This window comes from Biomphalaria glabrata, chromosome 4, assembly GCF_947242115.1.
Source record: "Biomphalaria glabrata chromosome 4, xgBioGlab47.1, whole genome shotgun sequence".
Taxonomy (NCBI): Eukaryota; Metazoa; Mollusca; class Gastropoda; family Planorbidae; genus Biomphalaria; species Biomphalaria glabrata.
In genome coordinates this window covers 54,647,154-54,668,243 of record NC_074714.1, presented here as the reverse complement: position 1 = coordinate 54,668,243, position 21,090 = coordinate 54,647,154, and the positions used below count along the sequence as shown (strand labels likewise).

The 21,090-nt window shown below is 39.0% G+C and overlaps 1 protein-coding gene across 1 annotated transcript in view; it reads left to right on the top strand.

Moving 5' to 3' along the window:
- The first annotated feature begins 5,294 nt into the window (after positions 1-5,294).
- Positions 5,295-21,090, top strand: part of LOC106062650 (uncharacterized) — a 40,829-nt gene continuing 25,033 nt past the window's right edge. The window contains exons 1-5 of the mRNA XM_056028197.1: positions 5,295-5,410; positions 10,211-10,388; positions 14,042-14,084; positions 15,217-15,405; positions 18,567-18,688. Of these exons, the coding sequence (XP_055884172.1) occupies positions 10,272-10,388; positions 14,042-14,084; positions 15,217-15,405; positions 18,567-18,688 (471 nt within the window). The 5' untranslated portion in view covers positions 5,295-5,410; positions 10,211-10,271. The remainder of the gene's footprint in view (positions 5,411-10,210; positions 10,389-14,041; positions 14,085-15,216; positions 15,406-18,566; positions 18,689-21,090) is intronic.

Sequence of the window (21,090 nt, the reverse complement as noted above, 5' to 3'; positions counted from 1 at the left end):
CCAATAGTGTTACCTTTTATTGATATATACATCCTGTATACATTTTAGAGTTACGTAAATGAACTCTGGATATATTATTATGTACAAATATCAAGCAATAAACAAAGAATGTGTAGTATTGGAACAAATGTGTTCAAACTTTTTTCATCTGTGTAAACCAATCAGATAGAACCAAGACAACATTTCTGATAACACTGAATCATTATTAGAGTTGTCATAATTAGCTTGCAGTGTGTCAATATTGGACAGACAACACATCAATAGCAGACAGACAATAAATCCATCGATTGTTTGACCTAGGCTAGGTATAATGAGAAATGAAATCAAGTGAACAGTTCTACCAAGCCTCAGTAAGCCCAAGTCAACTCCCGCCAACACACATGTTCACAAAAAGAGATTGTTTCAGAGCCCACTGAGCCAGGTTTTTGTGAGAATGAAAGACATACTATAAATATTTCATAATTAGCTGGCAAGTGTATCAATATTAGACAGACGACACATCAATAGCAAAATAGACAACATATTCATCAATTGTTTGACCTAGGCTAGGCTATAATGAGAAATGAAATCAAGAACAGTTCTACCAAGCCTCAGTAAGGATGGCTGCCTGGTCGTGCGGTTTGCGCGCTGGACTGTCGTTCGGATTTGTCGAGGGTTCAAACCCTGCCCGCTCCCATCCCCCGTCGTCCTGCGGGAGGTTTGGACTAGGAAGTAATTATCTTTGACTCTGAAGGAACATCCGAAACATGTAAAACATTTTACAAACAAACATTTTAGAGTTAGAGTTTTCACAATTAGCTGGCAAGTGTATCAATATTAGACAGACGACACATCAATAGCAAAATAGACAACATATCCATCAATTGTTTGACCTAGGCTAGGTATAATGAGAAATGAAATCAAGTGAACAGTTCTACCAAGCCTCAGTAAGGATGGCTGCCTGGTCGTGCGGTTTGCGCGCTGCACTGTCGTTCGGATTTATCGAGGGTTCAAACCCTGCCCGCTCCCATCCCCCGTCGTCCTGCGGGAGGTTTGGACTAGGAAGTAAACTATCTTCAACTCTGAAGGAACATCCGACACATGTAAAACATTTTACAAACAACAAACAAACCCAAGTCAACTCCCACCAACACACATGTTCACAAATAGAGATTGTTTCAGAGCACACTGGCCAGGTTTTTGTGAGAATGAAAACCGTGCTATAAATATTCAATAAAAATAGAAGCCATGTTTTTTATCGGTCACGAACGAATGTCTGTAATTTGCAAGATAAGTGTTTAGGCCTACTCAATATCTGCTTGGAATTTTTGGTGTCAGTGGTGAAATGAAACCAACATCTTGAAAGACAGAAGTGAGATCAAACAGGACAAGGTGACGGCCAGATGGCCAGACAGATTAACAAGAAAAACATACAAAACACTTTAAAAAAAACACTTTTAAAAAGCTTATACGAAGTTTAATTGTATCAATTAGTTTGGATCGGTCATGTAGTTAAATTTGTAATAGATCTAGACCAGCGGTTCTCAACCTTTCAAGTGCCGCGACCCCCTATTACGATTCCCCACTAAGCAGCGACCCCCAACCGTAATTTTGTCTCGTTCGTGGGCTTAGTGCGGCCTAGGTAAATGGAAAGTGGCTAATGTTATAAAATCGTTATCGTAATTTCTATACGTGATCTATGGCAAATACGAAAAACATGCATATATGTAACCCTGCCGGACCAAGTAAAACAAAAGACGTTTGGGCCACGAGGCCTTCATCAGCTACCCTGATACAGTAACCTCTCAACTAATGAACGAGGTCAACGACTATTAGAATTTGCGAAATACAACAATCTCTTACAGGCTAACAAACTAGGATGCCACAAAAAAATCGTGTATAACCACATGGCACAGTCCGAACGGAGAACACCACAACCAGATCGATTATATCATGGTGCAGCTGCGTTTTAAGGCAAGCATCTTGCATGGTGCCCCAACGGTCCGTGCACTAAGGGATAGGTAAGCTAAGGTAAACTAATTAATTTTGTTTGATGTCAAAAATGGGAAATAAATCTTAGAGTATTTAGATATTTTGTTGTAAATGCGCAGTTATTCCCATTAGATAATCCTTGTTTTTTTTTTTTATTATTTTGCTTTTATTTCCTGAAATGACGTAATGGGCCACATCTCCGGAAATAAATTTAAATGAATAGAGCATCTTTCTCGTTAAGCACTGTGGGTAAATGTTTCCGAGGACCGAACAGCTACAGCGTAACGGGCTGGATGTAGACCGCAGGATGTAGGTCGTGCATCGCTGGTCTTTGTCATCAGTGTTTCTATAATAAAGAAATGCCCTTGTACCTCAGCGAACTGATCACTCCATATGTCCATCAGAGAGCCCTGCGCTCAATGGACTTAACGCTTTTTAGTGGTGCCACGTTTCAACCTCAAAAGCTACGGTCTGCGGGCTTTTTCAGTGCACGGACCAAAGGTTTGGAACTCACTCCCAATTGACCTCAGACAGACAAGATGTTACACTAGATTCAAGAGCATTAAGACCTACCTGTTTAAAACTTTTTTATTAGATTAGTTTGTCATTTAACTCATGTGTTTATGCCTGTAATGTTATCACAGCGCATTGAGCTTACATTTTTTTTTGTTAACAGCGTTTTATAAATAAAATTATTCGTATTACTTTAGGCTAACTCCGGAAGCGTTCCTCCTCCGCCGTAAGTTGTCCCACTTCCTAACCATCAATCTCATGTCGACAAATGTTACTTTGAGATAGTTATCACTGTCCTGTTTATCTCTGTAGGCCTAACAGCCCTCAGACTGGACATATTTATCCATTGGCAAGAATATTAGACGTGCGTGATCGGTGTCTAAATAATTGCTAAGGTTAGAAAAAGCGATTGACTGATGTACATTTAGATATCTAGACATAATGTAAATTAGTGAACTGATCATATAGACATCTAGCCTAGCCATTCATAATCCCGATGACCGTTGGAAAGGATTTTATCTAGCAGACAGGCGTAAACCTGGAGATTTTCACACCAAGACCAGTCTGAAGGCTCCACAATGGCAGCGACTTATGTGCCCAGGGTCGTACCTATATACTGTAACCGTCACTTTACCATGGAAGGGACGCCACTCCAGATAACTGGACACTGATGACGTCCAGATTATGGAACAGAGTGGCGAATTGTTGGACTGGGTTGTCAGGTATCTGTTCCATCCTCACCCAGAAAGAGATTTAACTCTTTCTCTCCGTAACTATTTATCACATGCTGGTGGAATCAACGCTGGTATCGTCAGTTAGGAGAGAAAGAGTTAAAATTCTAAAAATACTTTTAAAAAAAACAGACCTTATCTTATCTTATAGAAGGGGAAGATCTGTACTTACAACTATGCCTCAATAATGTAGAATTTATTTCCCATATTCGATAAGAAACAAAATAATTACTGATAACTAATTGGTTAATTTTTAATTGATTCAAGTTTTGTTAGGTACAATAAATAACTGTTTAAAGTTTCAATATGATGCGAGAATGGGTGTGGGAGAAATAACTTGTACAATTATCTTAGGGGACGAAGCCCTATTAATTAGCCGTATCTCTGAATACTGGAGGATAAATTTCCCTTGTTGGTATCAAACAAGATAATTAAATATTAATTGGATATGTCAATCAATAATTGTAAAAAGGTTTCAACTTGATCCGAGATTGGGCGTGGGAGAAATAACGTGTACAAACTTTTTACCAGACAGATAGAGTGAGCTGATATAATCTTTGTAATAAGCTCACCCATGATTACACATCGGACGCCGTGTTAGCTACCCGTTATTGGCCTATCTAGGCATATTCCTCGTCCCATATGCTAGGACAAATGTGTACACATACTCCTTCTTCCCTAGTGCTATTAGAGCATGGAATGGGTTGCCTGAGCTAGCCAGGAAAACCAGTGACTTGGCAGAATTTAAGTCATTGGTTAATATGCATGACTAAATGCATGATGCGTAGGACGTAATCATCTTCTTTTTTTGAAGTAACGTCTGTATTATATAAGATAAGATAAGAACTAAAAGACGTTTCCCCCGAGGAGCTACGCTGAGGCTACGGGAGCTAGAATACTCGGCGTTAACGCATATCATCTCATCATCATCATCAAAACTTAATTTGAATGAGGGCTTAAGCCTTCTCTCGCAAAAGCCATTGACAGAAACCCTTCTGTTTTGCGTAGTGCATGTATGTCACCATACAGGTCGAGCGATTATGGTTTCCCAGATCTGTTGAGACGGAGATCAAGTCTGGGGCAATCGAAAAGAATATGAGATTCAGTTTCCTCTTTCTCCCCGCAGCGGGGGCACCGGAATCGATGTTTGGCTTGAGCTGCATTAAGTATGAGCTGACAAGACAATGGCTCGTCCTGCACTGTGCTATAATAGCTTGCTCAGAATTTTAAACCTTTATTTGTTTAAATATTCCTGTAAACGTGTACCAGAATTTTGTTTAATATATAAAGGTTCAAAAACATCAATTCCAAAATGCCAAAAAGAGTACACACGATATGGAACAAAGTAAAGTTCTCCATTCAGACCTTGCGATCTGTCGGGCAGATGATGTAAGGATCATCTGTGGCCAACGGCAGGGGTTGCCCTAGCAGTAAGCGGGACCCCGGGCGAGTGTCATACGCTGGTCCGTGAGCCGTAAGCGTGCACTATATGTGCCATACCACATCGCGCTATCGGGCTCGTCCGCCCCCGATGCTATGGGCTGTAATAGTGTTTCAGTAATTAGTACCTTCCGTTGGTACTCACTACATACTGTATTCTAATTGTTCTGCTTATAAAATTGTGCAATAAGTCTTATAATAGTGATTAAGTGGCCTTTAATCAACGCAACTAATGATTCAGAAGCATTTCACATGAAAATCAATGATTGCCTTCAATCGCTATCCCCTTAAGGCGCTTCGTCTCTCTGTCTCTCTCTCTCTCTCTGTGTCTTTCTATGCTACCCTGGCCCGAATATATATAATGGTATATGGATGATGTTAAAACATTAGTTTATGATTTATGATTGGTATCTGAGCGTTGGAATTATTTTTTTTGTTGTTTAAACTTGTTCGATTTATTAATGGAAACACACACTGTTTCACTTTCCTTTTCTTATTTTACATGCAGATTCATGGCCAGAGAAGTCAGTTCAGCGTCTAAAATCAGTATACTACTCTCAGTTTTGTAGCACTTAAATAGTATATCTAGATTAGACTCTTGATATGTTTAAGATGGTATCACTTACGCTCAAGAGCCGCCTACATAATTTTACTTTCTTCGGTGATTACTGACGGCCATGTTGATTCTTAAAGTTTATTGTTGTCTGGTTTCACATTACTGGAAATGGATTACTTATTCCAGATGATTAAGCCAGGTAATTAACAAACAAGAATTTGATTTTCTTTTTTTTTTTTTTCAAAATGCGCTTGGAAAAGACAGGAACCAAATATAGAATTTAAGAATTAAATTTGGCATGTGAATCTCTCAGCTTTTTAAGTTTCTATACGCGTGTTTGGGCGATAATGACGTAATTATGTCATATGGCATTAAGTGCACTAAACACACGCAATTTAGAACACCTCTAGACACACGCAATTTAGAACACATCTAAACACACGCAATTTAGAACACATCTAAACACACGCAATTTAGAACACCTCTAGACACACGCAATTTAGAACACCTCTAAACACACGCAATTTAGAACACATCTAAACACACGCAATTAAAAATACCTCTAAACACACGCAATTTAGAACACCTCTAAACACACGCAATTTAAAACACCTCTAAACACACGCAATTTAGAACACCTCTAGACACACGCAATTTAAAACACCTCTAAACACACGCAATTTAGAACACCTATAAACACACGCAATTAAAAATACCTCTAAACACACGCAATTTAGAACACCTCTAAACACACGCAATTTAAAACACCTCTAAACACACGCAATTTAGAACACCTCTAGACACACGCAATTTAAAACACCTCTAAACACACGCAATTTAGAACACCTATAAACACACGCAATTTAGAACATCTCTAGACACACGCAATTTAGAACACCTCTAAACACACGCAATTTAGAACACCTCTAAACACACGCAATTTAGAACACATCTAAACACACGCAATTTAGAACACCTCTAAACAGGCAATTTAGAACACCTCTAAACAGGCAATTTAGAACACCTCTAAACAGGCAATTTAGAACACCTCTAAACAGGCAATTTAGAACACCTCTAAACAAGCAATTTAGAACACCTCTAAACACACGCAATTTAGAACACCTCTAAACACACACAATTTAGAACACCTCTAAACACACACAATTTAGAACACATCTAAATACACAATTTAGAACACCTCTAAACAGGCAATTTAGAACACATCTAAACACACACAATTTAGAACACCTCTAAACACACACAATTTAGAACACATCTAAACACACAATTTAGATTACATCTAAACACACGCAATTTAAAATACCTCTAAACACACGCAATTTAGAACACCTCTAAACACACGCAATTTAGAACACCTCTAGACACACGCAATTTAGAACACCTCTAAACACACGCAATTTAGAACACCTCTAAACACACGCAATTTAGAACACCTCTAAACACACGCAATTTAGAACACCTCTAAACACACGCAATTTAGAACACCTCTAAACACACGCAATTTAGAACACATCTAAACAGGCAATTTAGAACACCTCTAAACAGGCAATTTAGAACACCTCTAAACAGGCAATTTAGAACACCTCTAAACACACACAATTAAGAACACCTCTAAACACACACAATTAAGAACACCTCTAAACACACACAATTTAGAACACCTCTAAACACACAATTTAGAACACCTCTAAACAGGCAATTTAGAACACATCTAAACACACAATTTAGAACACCTCTAAACACACACAATTTAGAACACATCTAAACACACAATTTAGAACACATCTAAACACACACAATTTAGAACACATCTAAACACACACAATTTAGAACACCTCTAAACACACTCAATTTAGAACACATCTAAACACATACAATTTAGAACACCTCTAAACACACGCAATTTAGAACACCTCTAAACACACACAATTTAGAACACATCTAAACACACGCAATTTAGAACACCTCTAAACATACGCAATTTAGAACACCTCTAAACACACTCAATTTAGAACACCTCTAAACACACACAAACCTAATTAATGTATTTTCTGTATACTTTTGTGACTCTAACAGACCCTAGATAGTGATGATTTGAATGGAGATCCTTTCCCTCGGGCTCTTGAGAGGGACAAAAATGTTGCAGACTGTAGTATTACGGAGATTTCGATTTTATTAACTTACAATTTTCATAAAAACTTTGCTAGAAAATTTGATCTGAGGAAAAAATTTTCTAGTCTTCTGCAAGAAGACAAGACATTGACATCTGACACTTTTCCTGAAGTCTGCACCAGAGTCACACCGGGAATGTTGGAATGTATGTGTGTGTTTCAAATTAGTGTTTAGAAATTTCTTCATTATAAGATGTTGATATAATTATATTTGTTGTTATTAATATTCAATACTATTGAAGCTGTTTTAAACTTTAAAATAAATTTATAAAACAAACAAAAAAAAATGATATAAAAATACAGAGTATATATAAGATTACAAAATAAGAAAAGAGGCCCAAGGTTTCCTGTGATGAAAGGATAAATGAACAGCACAAATACTGAGGTTTCCTCTAAAAAAAAATGTATAAGTTTTATTTAGTATAAGATGTAAAATGTTTATTTGTTGTAGTACATGTTTCGGATGTTACTTCAGAATTGAAGATAATTTACTTCCTAGTCCAAACCTACCGCAGGACGACGGGGGATGGCAGCGGGCAGGGCTTGAGCCTGGGACATTCGATAAGACAGCTCAGCACGCAAACCGCACGACCAGGCAACCCCTTTTACAGCTCACCACAATGCGGGGACACCCAACAGTAAAATAATGTTCTTTCATGAGAGTCTCAGTAACTTATTTTAAAACTGTTATAAAAATTGTAATCATAATGTAAATTTTATCTGATTTGCATTAGGAAACTTTATGCTAAAATCACGAAAAAAATGTGATTTTATTTCAGTGACGTAGCTAGGGTAGGTTGGGAAGGGGATTTGAAAATACCCAGGGCCCCCATTTGAGAGTTCAAAATTGTTTTATTAGTATTAAATATTACGGAAAATGCAGGGATTCCAAAGAGGTCAAGCCCCCCCCCCCCCCCACCAGGCCTGTGGGTCGCGACCCCCTTGGGGGTCGATTGACGATTTGCCAGGGGTCGCGGAAGACCATCGAAAAAATGGATTGTTATTGTCTATTCTTCTGTTGCTGTATGTATGTGCGGGGGATGGGGGTCGTGGCAGAGTGGGGGGGTGTTGTAAAAAGGGGTCGCCAAGCCTAAAAGGTTGAGAACCGCTGATCTAAAGAGACCCCATAGTGTCACATCATTGTTTGATGGTCAGTGACATGTATTGGTTATCAAGCATGGGATATACTTGTTTATGGAGATTATGAGGCTGCACGGGAGAGTTAGGAATTGTGGGTTAGAAACCTCGTTATCTTATCTTATATAATACAGACGTTATTTTAAAAATGGAAGATGATTACGTCCTACGCGTCATGCATTCAGTCATGCATATAACCTAAATTCTGCCAAGTCACTGGTTTTCCTGGCTAGCTCAGGAAATCCATTCCATGCTCTAATAGCACTATGGAAGAAGGAGTATTTGTACCAATTTGTCCTAGCATATTTGATGAGGAATGTGCCTTCAGAGTTGACCACATGGTCAGAAATTAGTCGACACCATGAGTACTAAAAAAGACGTGTTAAGTCTGTAGGATAGAAAGCTTTACTAATTTGGGTATTTGATCTTTTTCATTGGATTATGATTGATTTCTGTGAAGTATCCCAAGTGATTTATGGATTGCCGAAGTTGCCAATTTATTGTGAACTGTTTTATTATAATGAATAAATATTGTGTCTGCTGTGATGGAGTTTATTTCTGAATCTTTATGTTGTGGGGATATTACTCAGTAACTCTAATAGACATACGCAACAACAAATTTGGAGTGAAGAAAGATATTTAATTAATACACAAAGAACATTCTAATAATACCAGAAGAGGTATCAACATAACATATAAGAAGCATAAATCAACTTAATATATTGTTACGAATCTCACTATCCAGGCTCTCTGCAAACTGCACCATACACCACCAACTTAAAGGACTTGACAACTCAGGGCTCCAAAGTAACGTAACACTTTAATGGTTGAATAAATAACAGCCAATACTGTACAATTGGCAGCACGTAACACAGGACTGTAGAAATATCTCTTCGATAACACCGTACCGCCGTATCAACTCTTGCACTGGTCTCTCCGTCTCGTTCCGGGCTTGCACTGGGTTCAACAGTTTAGGATTGACTTCACACACTAGGCTCGTTGTGTCGGACTCGATCGCAGACCAAGATCAAGACGCCAGTCGTCTCAACTGTACTTGACAGTACTCCGCACTGAACCGTCGTAATGCTCCGTACAGAACCACACCGCTGAACTGTGCTGTAGTCGACCGGACTGTAGTGAACCGGGCTCTGAACCGTCTTGACTGCGTCACCTCCGCTCTTATATAGGGTCCCTACTGGCCTTCTCGAACCGGACAGAACGCCGCTCGACGTTTCTAGGTGGTCAGATGACTACAACTCTCGTGACGCTCATGAGCTCTGTTCACGAGGGCGATCCTTCCCGAACTGTCCTGTTGACACTCGACTCGGCTGACCATCGTAGCTCGTCACGGTTGACCGCTCGTCTAGCGCTGGCCTGGGGCGATTTGCGTCGGCTGACTACACACACACCACTACCCCTCTCTGTGCCACCACCAAATTTATAACAATATAAATAATTAATAGCTGACACCTAGCAAATCGTCATTCGACACCCAAAGTGGTCGCGATCCACAGGTTGAGAATCCCCAAGGCCATTTAAATTCTAAAACTTATAACATGTCCTCCAAATTGATCCCTTATTCTCATTTCTAGGTTTTTATTTTATTGCATGCTGATGTTTTTATTTTAGTTTAACTAAATTCTTCTTGTGTTCTCTATATATTTGTAAAGCGTTGGCTACGATGATTGTGGAAAGAAATATCTAGGACAAGACCTACATTTTACCACCACTATGGGAGAGTTCTCCGAATCTCAACTCATATTAATATTATGCTCCGTTCCTGCAATGTGGAGTGTAAGCTCCTCTGGCGAGTGTGATAAGTTCAAAATACTGATCGGAGATAAAGAAGTGAGTCTTACTTTCTCTTCAAGTACAAGAAGCAGACACGCGATTAGAGATTTTTTTACGATAAACGTAACAATGTCATGACGCTTAAAATCGGCCCCCGAAGTGGTCCAGCCAGGCAGGTAAAAGGGCAGGTTTCAATATTTTCAGAAAGAATATCAGAATGAAATTCTATGAAAGGAAAATGACAGAAGAATGGAGAAAGAAGGTTGACAGATCTTGTGTGGTATCTCAACGGTCCAGCAGACCAAGGGATAGGTGAAAGTGAAGGTGAAGTTAGGTGTGAACCTTGCCTAGCTGATTTCATGTAATGATTATCATAGTGATCTAATTGTTTTGTAAATTGTCAGTCTCATATTCAAAGCCTCAAGAAAAAAACTAAATTTTTTCGAAAAAAAAATTTCCTTTAGTTAAGTGTTCCGTACTGATTGATAGGCAGTGCAGTTCACGCGATAATATGAAAAACTACTTATTAATTGTTGTTTAAAATTATGTTCCACTTATATGCATATTAAATAGATTTTTTTCTCTTTAAATGAAGGAAACATTTTTGTGTGTAAATGTAGTAGTTAGTATGACAGAACTTACATAACTTGACAATGCATTTGTAAAAAAAACTAATTTGACAAAAAATCTAAAATGGTCTGCATAATTGTGTTAAAAATATGGTAAATAGTAATCTCCCTTACTAGCCTCCCGTGTTTGTTACTATTAATAGTGAATAGTTGTAAAAGTGGTGCATTTTTATGAAAAAACTGCTTGCACATTTGATTTTAAAAATTAATTTTTTCGTTTTCAGAAAAGAAAAAAGTAATCGTTACATCAGAACTTTGAAAGTCCTAAAATATCATGGTGTCGGATTTTCACTATCTTTTCTACTTTACGAGATCTAAACAGGACGGACGGACAGACAGACAGACCACACAAAACTAATAGCGTCTATTCCCCGTTCGAGAGCTGCTAAAAAAGAAAAACGAAAAAAAGTAACATTACACTACCCTTAGTTTGCACACTGGAAACACTATAAATCTTTCTGTTGATAGTTTTTCCGGCCCTGCAAGAAAATCTTCAATAGAATGTAACACATTGCGAACATGCTGTGTATAGTTGAGCTTGCTACAAATGATGCCCAGAATACGGCCCGCGGGCCACATTCGGCCCGTGACGTGGTTCCAACCGGCCCGCCGAAATGTCGGCACAAAGTGTAGAAAATCCGCTACCCCTCCCTCCTAAAAAAAAGGTTGATAAAGGTCTCTTTACCTACGTTAGGGCCCTCAATTTTTCTCCAATTGATTGATACTATGATTTTTTAAATTTATGCGTTTATGAAATAGGACTCTCAATGTAGAAACTACCAAATTGGAAGATTGGAAGATTAATGTGACTATATACCGAAAAGAGACAAGAATATGAGTCGTTGGTAAAGCTAGCTGCACTGTAGCTCATATTTTTTTAGTAGCGAAATGAAGCCGTTTTCTGAGACATAAAAAAAAAAGATAATAATATACCAAACACGAATGTAAGTGTAACAACAGCCCATTAATAAATGTAAGTACTAGATCTACGGGTTTCTGGTCATTTCGTTTTTGTACCTTTCCCTTATGTGGCCCGCGACATCAGTGTCGGAAATTAAAATGGCCCGCAGGTCGATTTATGTTGGTTATCACTGAGTTAAATAAATGGTACACGATTAATCCAATCTCTATGAACATAATAGATAAATACAATCCACAATGTCTTGAAGTACATTGATGAGCGCATTAATTGCACCAAATATATACTAATCAGGTATAGGATTCAAAACAAGCCAATGAACATGATAGCATATTTTCCCGTAATTCTGTGACTGCACGCTTGATGTTAGCCACAAAGAGCACATGTCTTGTATATGGCGTTGACGTATCAGATCCAGAAGTTAAGATGGAGAACACTATGAGCTTATGTAGTTGAAAGGCCAATAATACTCTACTTACGTAATGTTTTGAAACAAAAGTAAGGCCTTCAACCGTTGGCAGCAGACGAACCCGCTAGCGTGACATGTTACGATATATATGGTCGACCTTTACAGCTCAGGGCCCCGCGCTTGACATTTGCCCAGGGCCCCGCTAAGGCCGCCTCTGATTATAGTACTGATACACGTGATCTCCATTAGTTAAAGGTCCAGACCAACTCCTATTAGTTAGTAGAGGTTACCAATGGCTCAAACACATTATCTTATCTCTACTTAAAGAACAAAAATTCTAATCCGATGTTTGAGAAGCCAGATAATGAAATTTTAAGAAGACCTGTACTGGTTAGAGGCGGCCTGAGGGGGGTGGCGAGTGGAGCCACCATCCCTGGCCCCGATGGGGGGTGGGGCAGCTCTAAAGAGAATCTTAAAACACGTCAGCCCATCGTAGAAATATTCGTCGCCCTGATATGTCACTCGCCTGGGGTCCGGCGCAATGCTGGGGCTGCCTCTGTACCAATTATCATGAGCTGGTCATTGCGTTGTGGACAAAAATCTTTTCAGTCAGACCCAGATCTAGATCTACGTGACTGCAGGAGAAAGAGATGGACTCTCGAGATTAAAGTGTCATGACAATGAAGAAGTCTTTACTTCTATGTCAATGAGTAGCGTTTTATTTACTTTCAAAGTGTTTACAAAATGGTTTAGTTCAACGATTCAGATCCTAACTAGACCGTCTTCATTCCATATTACTTAACTGACTCTCTATCTCTCTATCTCATTCTCTCTCTCACCCTCTATCTTTTTTACTTTCACTTTGTCTCGCTCTCTTTCTCTCTATCTCTCGCTCTCTATTTCTTTTTCTCTCTCTCTTTCACTCACTCTCTCTCTCTTTCTCTCTCTTTGGTTCTCTCTCTGTCTCTCTCTGGTTCTCTTTCTAGTGTTTCATTTGTCGACAGAGTCGCTTTCTTAAATTGTTAATTTGTTGAAATATGTTTAACTTTAATTTGTATATAATAATAATAATAATAATAATATCTTTTTTTTTCCCATAAAAAATAGTCTTACATTTTGTGCACTACACATAACAAAACATTAGAACTAATTGGGAGAGTGTGTAGGCCTATTTTGTGTGAGGGAGAGAGCGAGAGAGAGAGAGACAGAGAGAGATCGAGAGAGACAAGATATAGACAGACGAGAGAAAAAAAAATCGAGAGAGAGAGACAGAGTGAGAGAGACAGACTGAAAGAGGCAGAGAGAGAGAAACAGACAGAGAGACAGACAGACAGTTCAGTTTTATGGATGAAGACTGTCTAGTTAGTGAAGTAGAACGAAACACACGTTCACACTTGATCCACTCAAACATGACATTATAGAAACAAATTATTCCCATAATTCAATTACATATGAACTAATTCACAATTAGGCTGACGGACAGACTGACTGACACACAGACAGACTGAAAGAGGCAGAGAGAGAGACACAGAGAGAGAGAGAGAGAGAGAGAGACAGAGAGAGAGAGAGATCGAGAGGGACAGAGATAGACAGACGAGAGAAAAAAATCGAGAGAGAGACAGACAGACAGACAGACAGACTGACGGACAGACTGACTGACTGACTGACTGACGTATTGATGACATTGGTTTTAGGAAGATGAAAATCCATACCAATACCTAAAGCCTCTTATTTTACTTTTTTTTTGTTTTAGGTACCAACCACTGACTTATGCATAAGGATATATCTCACTACAGGTAGATTGATATACGAAATAGCGAAACTTTGAATTACGAGTAACTCAATTTGCGAGCGTTTCGCATATAAAATAAAAAAACAACAACATAAAAATATGTTAAAAAACAAAAAGCTTATATTCAGTGTAATTGTATCAATTAGTTTGGATCAGTCATGTTATTAAATGTGTAATAGATCTAGACTAACAATAATAAATCTGTTGTTTTTGTTTAGCGCAATTTCATGCTTTTAGCTTTCTCAATGCGCTATGACCTGATCACTTGTCTGGATCAGTTGGGAAGGGGTGGTGGAGAATGAACGGGGTATCTGGGTGATCGCTTTTTTAAATGTAATTTTAAAATATACAAAAAGTGGACGACCTGAATTCGAACTCGTGGGATAAAGCCATCTCAGGCTTCTCAAGCCAACACGGTAACCACTCAGCTAGCGAAGAGAGTATGGACATGGAAGATTATATAGTAATTAATTGTTTCCATTTCATGTTTGTGTTCACTAATCCTCAGACGACGATCTATAAAAGGGAACTAATTCAGCTTAAACCACCACTTCAGTCAAGTACAAATGATTTTCCTTGTTTGAGATACCAAACAAAATAATTATTTACCAATAGTTAATCAACTAAGTGGGGTTTTTAAATTGATCCTTGTGTTGTCAGGTGAAAGAAATAAATGTGCAAATTTTTCAGCTTGATCCGAGACTGGGAGAAATAACGTGTACAAGAACTTTTTACAGAGAGAGTTGATATAAGCTTTTTTAAAAACAACAACTTTTTTTTTTAAACTCAAGATTTAAAGATATGGTCTCTGCCATAGTTTAATTATATTATTAATTACATTATATTTACACTTAACTTGGGAAGCGTGGTCGAGAGGCTAAGTGCGCTTGAACTTGGCTTGGCTTGGCTACCTAGAAGAGGGCACCCGACTCGGGCAGAGTTGTGTTTACTGAGCGCCTAAAGGCAGCACGGAAAACCAACTCCTAGATACCCCCTCCCCCCCCCCACTGGTCCACAAATGAGATTGGACCAAAAGCGCTCTGAGCATGCTAAAAGCATGAAAGTAGTGCTATATAAAAGCTATAATAATAATAATAATAATATTTCTAACATAATAATAATTTTCCCCTCAACAGACTGCCAGACGTTTGTAAACAGTTTCAATGCAACATTTTTACCCCGCAGTTTTGTTCAAACCAATTCTTACTCATTAGAAAGACCTTCGAGTATAAAGGTTGAAGGTCTACTATCACCTTACAATAGGTCAGATGGATTGGTAGGCATCAGTCCTGGCGCTAGGGTCAGGTGGACAGCTCCGTTCTCAGGTCAGTTCTTTTCACCTACATCAGTAATGGTCTTCGACACATAGGTCATTTATGTCATTAGCACAAAGCTCAGCACTTAGGTTACAGCTCCGTTCTCAGGTCAGTCCATTTCACCTACATCAGTAATGGTCTTCGACACATAGGCCATTTATGTCATTAGCACAAAGCTCAGCACATAGGTCACTGGCGCATAAGTAACACAGAGGTCATGGACACAGCTTGGTCCTGCTTATGCTAATAATAATAATAATAACAGAGTAATGTATTCGTGTATTCCTAATAACCCTCTTTATCAGTGGCGTAGCTAGGGTGGGGGGAGGAGGGGGGAGAATTTGAAAATCCCCCCCGGGCCCGCACTTGAGAGGGGCCCCAAAATAAGTGTTTTTTACATAAAAAATTAAATATTACGCAAAATGAAGGGCCCCAAAAGAGGTCAAGCCCCCCGGGCCCCAAGACGATGGGAAATTCCTAGTTACGCCCCTGCTCTTTATAAAAACATACTTCTAAGTAATGTTGCAAACAAGCTTTGTTCAGTTAAAAGTCGATGTCAATGTTAATACAAGGATGTGCGCAGGATGTATTCATCAGTAAGACGCTAACCAGCAATACATTTCAGCTAGAAACAAGTTAGTTCATTTTTTTAGTCCTATTCTCGTTGACGACTTTATATATATATATATAGTTCGTCCATCGTGGTTCGATGATGACCACTTTGTCATCCAGGGGGCTGAGGGCTTTGCACTGGGGTTTTATGCCTCCTCATGTGGCTGGTGAGACCTAATGTGAGCCCGGAATGTTCGGCTGCACACTGGGCAGGTTATTCCAGCTGGAGCTAGTGTCGTTTGTCTTGCTTTTCTTTTCTGGCGTTTTTCTTCTGCCTGCGTTGTTCTTTTTTCCTCAGCAACCTGTGCGCCAGTTTTCACAGCGTGACGCCATGATGCTCTGTCGTGTGCCTCTGTCTCCCAGGTGCCAGGGTATATGCTGAACGCCTTCAGAGAAGCTTTGAGGGTGTCCCTGAAGCGCTTTCTTTGCCCACCTTGCGAGCGCTTTCCTTCGCTTAGTTGGCCATACAAGAGTCGTTTTGGGATGCGGTGGTCTTCCATTCTGTAGACGTGACCTGCCCATCGCAGCTGGGACTGCATCAGGATTGTGTGGATACTTTGCAGACACGCTCTGCTTCGAAAGACTTCTGTATCTGGTATTTTGTCTTGCCATTTGACATTTAGTATTTTTCTCAGACATGTCATTTGGAAGCGGTTTAGTCTCTTTGCATGTTTACTGTACACTGTCGTTGACGACTTTATATAGTAAGTTAAAGGCACATTCCTCGTCCCGTATGCTAGGACAAATTTGTACAAATAGCCTACTCCTTCTTCCCTAGCGCTATTAGAGCAAGGAATGGGTTGCCTGAGCTAGCCAGGAAAACCAGTGACTTGGCAGAATTTAAGTCATTGGTTAATATGCATGACTAAATGCATGACGCGTAGGACGTAATCATCTTCTTTTTTGAAGTAACGTCTGTATTATATAATATAAGAAGATAAGATAAGTTTATGATTTATGGATTCGAGTTTTTTGTGATTTTTTTTTTACTGTTGTTTTGAGTTTATGATATTTGGTATTGAGCTTATGACCCCTTAGTTTTGATTTTATGACCTTTGGATTTGAGTAAATTTTTTTTTTAGACATTACCTCTATTCAAGTCAGAACTTCGTGGAACCTGGAACCAGTCAGGACCCAGCCTGGAACCAGCCTGGACGCTGATCTCAAAAACGGCTCCTAGAAATTTAACAATAGATTATTATACCGATGAGAAAGGAATTACTAGCTCCTTGGCCACAAGGGGGAAAACTCTAGTTTGACAGTTATAATTTAATAATAAGAATTTGTTGTTAGATTTTGTGTTTTGTTGCGCATCTTTCATGCAACAGCACGCGCTCTGGTCCAATGTGTTTTGTGGAGGGGGGGGGGGTGTATCTGGAAGATGGGTTTCCGCGATACAGTTGGGATGCAAAGTCGATTGCCCTTGCTAGGTAGTCAGGTAGTCATCCCACTCAGCCACACGACTGGCTGTAACTATAATAAATCACCACACGACTTAGCTGTAACTATAATAAATCACCACACGACTTGGTTGTAACTATAATAAATCACCACACGACTTAGCTGTAACTATAATAAATCACCACACGACTTAGCTGTAACTATAATAAATCACCACACGACTTAGCTGTAACTATAATAAATCACCACACGACTTAGCTGTAACTATAATAAATCACCACACGACTTGGTTGTAACTATAATAAATCACCACACGACTTAGCTGTAACTATAATAAATCACCACACGACTTAGCTGTAACTATAATAAATCACCACACGACTTGGTTGTAACTATAATAAATCACCACACGACTTAGCTGTAACTATAATAAATCACCACACGACTTGGTTGTAACTATAATAAATCACCACACGACTTGGTTGTAACTATAATAAATCACCACACGACTTGGTTGTAACTATAATAAATCACCACACGACTTGGTTGTAACTATAATAAATCACCACACGACTTGGTTGTAACTATGATAAATCACCACACGACTTAGCTGTAACTATAATAAATCACCACACGACTAGCTGTAACTATAATAAATTACCACACGACTTAGTTGTAACTATAATAAATCACCACACGACTTGGTTGTAGCTATAATAAATCACCACACGACTTAGTTGTAACTATAATAAATCACCACACAACTTAGTTGTAACTATAATAAATCACCACACAACTTGGTTGTAACTATGATAAATCACCACACGACTTAGCTGTAACTATAATAAATCACCACACGACTTGGTTGTAACTATGATAAATCACCACACGACTTAGCTGTAACTATAATAAATCACCACACGACTTGGTTGTAACTATAATAAATCACCACACGACTTAGTAACTATAATAAATCACCACACGACTTAGTTGTAGCTACAAAACATTGCTACATGTTATTGCTATGTTGACCTTCACATTCAACAACATTTTCCCCCACTTTATTACTAAATACGTGTAACTAATCCTTAGTTTTACAGAATCGGTCAACATTTTTTTCCCTAGATTTTTTGGTTTAAAATCTTTTCCTTTTTTAGAGATATCAAGGGCTCATTTGAAAGGCTTTTTGCTCATTTGGGAATATACAGCCAACGGAACAACCAAGCGTCCGTGTCGACTTTTTGAGTTCAATTCTTCCAATGAAATGCGTCTACAAATGGTAAGATACAGTCCATCGTTTTAAATTTCCTAAAAAGCATATTACACACAAGACACATTAACACAGTGATGCCCAACCTAATTCGACCTGCGGGCCATTTTGATTTCCGACGCTTGTGTCGCGGGCCACATGACTAAAAATGTACAAAAACGAAATGACATTGACCTAAAACAATTTTATGAGAAACTTGTGGATCTAGTACTTACATTATCAAATGGGATATTAGAAATTTTTTTTTTGTTTTTTTTTTTACGCGTCAAAAAATTGCTTCATTTCTCTAGTTAAAATGTGAGCAACATTGTAGCTAGCTTTAGCAACGATTAATTTTCTTGTCTCTTTTTGGTAAATATTCCCATCGATCCTTCAATCTCGAGGTGTAGTTTAACAATATTTGTATTTGCGGCTCAAACCAAGAATGCCGCCCCATATTTGGTTTTAAATGCCGTTTATATTATATGTTTTTTTTTTTAAAAAAGGCCTTACTTTCTTTATAAAACAAATATGCTGGCTTATTATCATGTTCCACAAACAACTAAAGATCCGTTTACTTTTATGGTAGATTCTAAATTCAGAGTGTACTTGTAGCTTCTTGGGCTCTCCAATGTCGTAAACGTACAAATATTAAATGTCGTCAGAGAAAAAGTCAGGGCCCTAACGTAGGTAAGATACATTTTTCAACCTTTAAAACAAACAAACAAAAACAAAAAACGAGAGGGTTGGAATTTTCTACACTTCGTGCAGAAGTTTCGGCTGGCCGGATGAAACCACGTCGAGGGCCGGATCTGGCCCGCGGGCCGTATTTTGGGCATCACTGCTAACACATGCGAGATCAGTTTGCGTGTGAAGTGGAGGATTATAGTTGATGATTATGACAGTTAACACCTTGGCGGAAAAAACAACAACTTGAGAGCAGGAAGACAATTCAATCCGCATAGGAATCAGCTGGAAAAGCCTGCCCAGTATAGGGCGTAGTGGGTGAGTGGTAAAGCGCTTGGCCTCAAAACCGAAGGGCCTCGGGTTCAAATCTCGGTGAAAATTGATATTTCGAACTACGGGGTTTTTAGGACGCCCTTGAGTCCACCCACTCCCCGACTCTTATTGATACCTGACATTAGAAGAAGAAAGTAAATATTGGTCGTTGTGCTTGCTACATTACACCCTCGTTATCCGTCGAACATAGAAACTATACATCATCTGCTATATATAAAGCAAGCTCTGACAATTCGTTGATAACCCAACGAGTTACTTCATATAATCTGTTTATTTACATGCTTCTTCTTCTAACCAGCTTTTTGCTGTGAGCTCTTTTGCAGACTGTGCCAAGGAAAACTTGTGTGCTATTTTCTTCGGTTGTTCAGCACTGCCGTACAGGGTGTTGGCTATGTTGGGCTGTAGTGAAAGTAGGGTCTGCCTAAGGTGGATTAGGAAGGAGCATTCAGAGAGGATATGGTTTACGGTTTCATAAAAGTGGGCGCAGTGTGTACAAATGGGGGAGTTGTGTGGAATTTATTTTGTTCAGGTGGTAATTTAACAGAGGTGTGTGTCCAGTTCTTAGTTGGAAGTTTGTAGATAGCTCTTTGCGGGGGAGGAAGTTAATACTGTCCAGTTTCTTAGGCATATTCATTTCTTTGTAAATGGCCACTTACAGGCTAACAAAGGTCTCATCAGCCACCTGAGAACAAAACTGCAGGGCAAACTCCTCAGCCCCCTGAATGATGGGAATTAGGTCAAATTACAATGGATGAACTAGAGGAATTTATGCCAACTTTCTTGAAAACGAATATTTTAAAAAAGCGTCTCTGTTCTGTCTTTTGGTCTTAAATATATGTTCTACGGCCCTTTGGTATATGTTCTGCGGCTTTTAGGTCTTATGTTCTACGGCCTTTAGGTCTTATGTTCTACGGCCTTTAGGTCTTATGTTCTACGGCCTTTAGGTCTTATGTTCTGCGGCCTTTAGGTCTTATGTTCTGCGGCCTTTAGGTCTTATGTTCTACGGCCTTTAGGTCTTATGTTCTACTGCCTTTAGGTCTTATGTTCTACGGCCTTTAGGTCTTATGTTCTGCGGCCTTTTGGTCTTATGTTCTACGGCCTTTAGGTCTTATGTTCTACGGCCTTTATGTTTTATGTTCTACGGCCTTTTGATCTTATGTTCTACGGCCTTTAGGTCTTATGTTCTACGGCCTTTAGGTCTTATGTTCTACGGTCCTTTGGTATATGTTCTACGGCCTTTAGGTCTTATGTTCTACGGCCTTTAGGTCTTATGTTCTACGGCCTTTAGGTCTTATGTTCTACGGCCCTTTGGTATATGTTCTACGGCCTTTAGGTCTTATGTTCTACGGCCTTTTGGTCTTATGTTCTACGGCCTTTAGGTCTTATGTTCTACGGCCTTTTGGTCTTATGTT